This window comes from Equus quagga, chromosome 14 (assembly GCF_021613505.1).
Source record: "Equus quagga isolate Etosha38 chromosome 14, UCLA_HA_Equagga_1.0, whole genome shotgun sequence".
NCBI lineage: Eukaryota > Metazoa > Chordata > Mammalia > Perissodactyla > Equidae > Equus > Equus quagga.
In genome coordinates this window covers 21,160,208-21,162,633 of record NC_060280.1, presented here as the reverse complement: position 1 = coordinate 21,162,633, position 2,426 = coordinate 21,160,208, and the positions used below count along the sequence as shown (strand labels likewise).

General features: G+C 38.9%; 1 protein-coding gene across 1 annotated transcript; it reads left to right on the top strand.

Moving 5' to 3' along the window:
• The first annotated feature begins 394 nt into the window (after window positions 1–394).
• On the top strand, window positions 395–1,324 carry LOC124225207 (olfactory receptor 491-like). The gene has a single exon (XM_046637718.1). It carries the CDS (start codon window positions 395–397, stop codon window positions 1,322–1,324), a length of 930 nt encoding a protein of 309 aa, XP_046493674.1.
• The last annotated feature ends 1,102 nt before the right edge of the window (window positions 1,325–2,426 follow it).

Below are 2,426 nucleotides of genomic sequence, written 5' to 3'. Positions count from 1 at the left end.
AAAGGATGAATTTAGTACAGAGGAAGCTTGGTTTGAGGTTTCTGTTGGAAATCCAACTGGAGACTTCCAATAGATAACTGAAACTATAGATCTGGACCTTTGGAGAGAGATCTGTCTAGAGGTCAAGGTTGGGGAGTTGTTTTGAAATGAATACTAGATAAATAAAAGAATATAACTGAGATAGAGAGTGAGGTTGAATCATTCTCCTTTTGTGCAAGGAGGAAAGAGACCAAAAAAAATTTCTGTAGAGCACCATATTTACAGACTGGGCAGAGGAATGTATCACTGTGAATTAATGTGAGGAATAACCACAAAAAACTGGGAATGTGTGCAATAAAAGCACAAAACAAATGAATTTTCCCATTTTCCTCAACAGGGACAAATCACAAAGGAGATGTTTGGAAACCACACCAGCATGACAGAGTTCATCATTTTGGGGTTAACAAAGGACCCTATACTTTGTGTTATTTTCTTTGTGATGTTTCTAGGAATCTATGTTGTCACCTTAGTAGGCAATATAAGCATAATCTCTTTAATAAAAAGCTCTTCCCAGCTTCACACTCCCATGTACCTCTTCCTCAGCCATTTGGCTTTTGTGGACATCGGGTGTTCCACATCGGTCACACCTCTTATGCTTATAGAATTCCTTGGACATGAAATCACCATCCCTGTTGCTGGCTGTGAAGCCCAGCTCTGTTTTGTGGTCACATGTGGGACAGCCGAGTGCTTCCTGCTGGCTGCCATGGCCTATGATCGTTATGTGGCAATCTGCTCTCCCCTGCTCTACTCCACCTATATGTCGCCGAGAATCTGCATCCTCTTAGTGGGGGCTTCCTATCTAGGTGGGAGTGTGAATGGTTGGACATTTACTAGTTGTTTATTGAGTCTGTCTTTCTGTGAACAAAATCAAATAGATCACTTTTTCTGTGATTTCTCCCCTGTATTGAAACTTTCCTGCTCAGATATCTCCATTATTCAAATTATCCCTTCCGTTTCTTCTGGCTCCATCCTCGTGGTTACAGTGTTTGTCATAGGTCTCACTTACATCTTCATCCTCATTGCCATCCTGAAGATGCACTCTGCTGAAGGACGACACAAGGCCTTCTCCACCTGCACATCCCACCTCACTGCAGTTACTCTCTATTATGGAACTCTAACCTTCATTTATGTCATGCCCAAGTCCAGCTACTCAACTGACCAGAACAAGGTGGTGTCTCTGTTCTACACAGTGGTGATCCCCATGTTGAACCCCCTCATCTACAGTCTGAGGAACAGAGACGTAAAGGAGGCTCTGAGAAAGGCAACTGTCAGAATATATTCTTAGGATCCGTTCTTAGCATTTCAGGTGACCTATAAAGGCTTTGTTTACCAATGTCACACTTAGGACCTATCAAGTGCTGCTGATTGTTTAAATTAATATCACATTTCTTTTAACTCTCACTTTTATACACTTGTAAACTAATTTGGAGTGACCTTGTAATCAGTAATAATGATAGTAATAATTATCACTATTTTAGATCACTGGTAGGTGCCAAGCACTTTTGAAAATTTAATTTATTGAACCAACAGTAATTTGCCTTTATGATGTGCCAAGACCTATTCTAAGTGTGTTACATGTATTAACTGGTTTATTCCTCACAAAAACCCTATGAGGTAATCCTGTTATTTATTTGTTACAAATAAATCATCTGGGGCACAGAGACATTAAGTAGATTCCTCAAAATCATGCAGCTAGAATGTTGTGCAGTCAGTGTTTGAATCCAGAAAGTCTGGGTCCAAAACCAGTACGCTTCTCCATTTAGTTATCACAGCAATTTCATGATGGTATTTTAGTTTACCTCAATTTACAGATGAGAATACTAAGTCTTAGGGAGATCCAATAGTTTCCCCAGAGAGGTGTGTACTCAAGTCCTCTGATTCTAGAGGAAGTAAGTCTTCTGATTCCATGCACTTAATCTATAGAAGTAATAATGCAATTGGTCTCATGACTTTAGCACTGTTACTGTTCTAGAGGACTTGAGCACAGTAATCAAGCCTAAGCTACTACTGTGTATCATTCTTTTGAACAAACTCTACCCCAAAGAATGTCTACGTTGTGAAGACTCCAACAAAAGAATGATGATGGGAAAACTGCACTGATTCCTACCTTTTAGGAAATCAGGGCTGGGTACCACAATCACATAATTTGACTGGAAGTCTATCTGTAATTAAACACATGTTAACAACATGTTGTTAGCATGTTAAAAACAGTCCCATTTGACATAATGTAGTCTTCTTTATTTGTAGGAATTAAAAAGGGTATGTTGTAATTCTAAACATTGCAATTATTGTAACAGCAATCATAGTTCCAAAGTCTAGATATGTAAAGAAATTAGAACCCATAAAAAAAAACCTAGAAATGCTGTCACAGAGTATACTAAATGTAT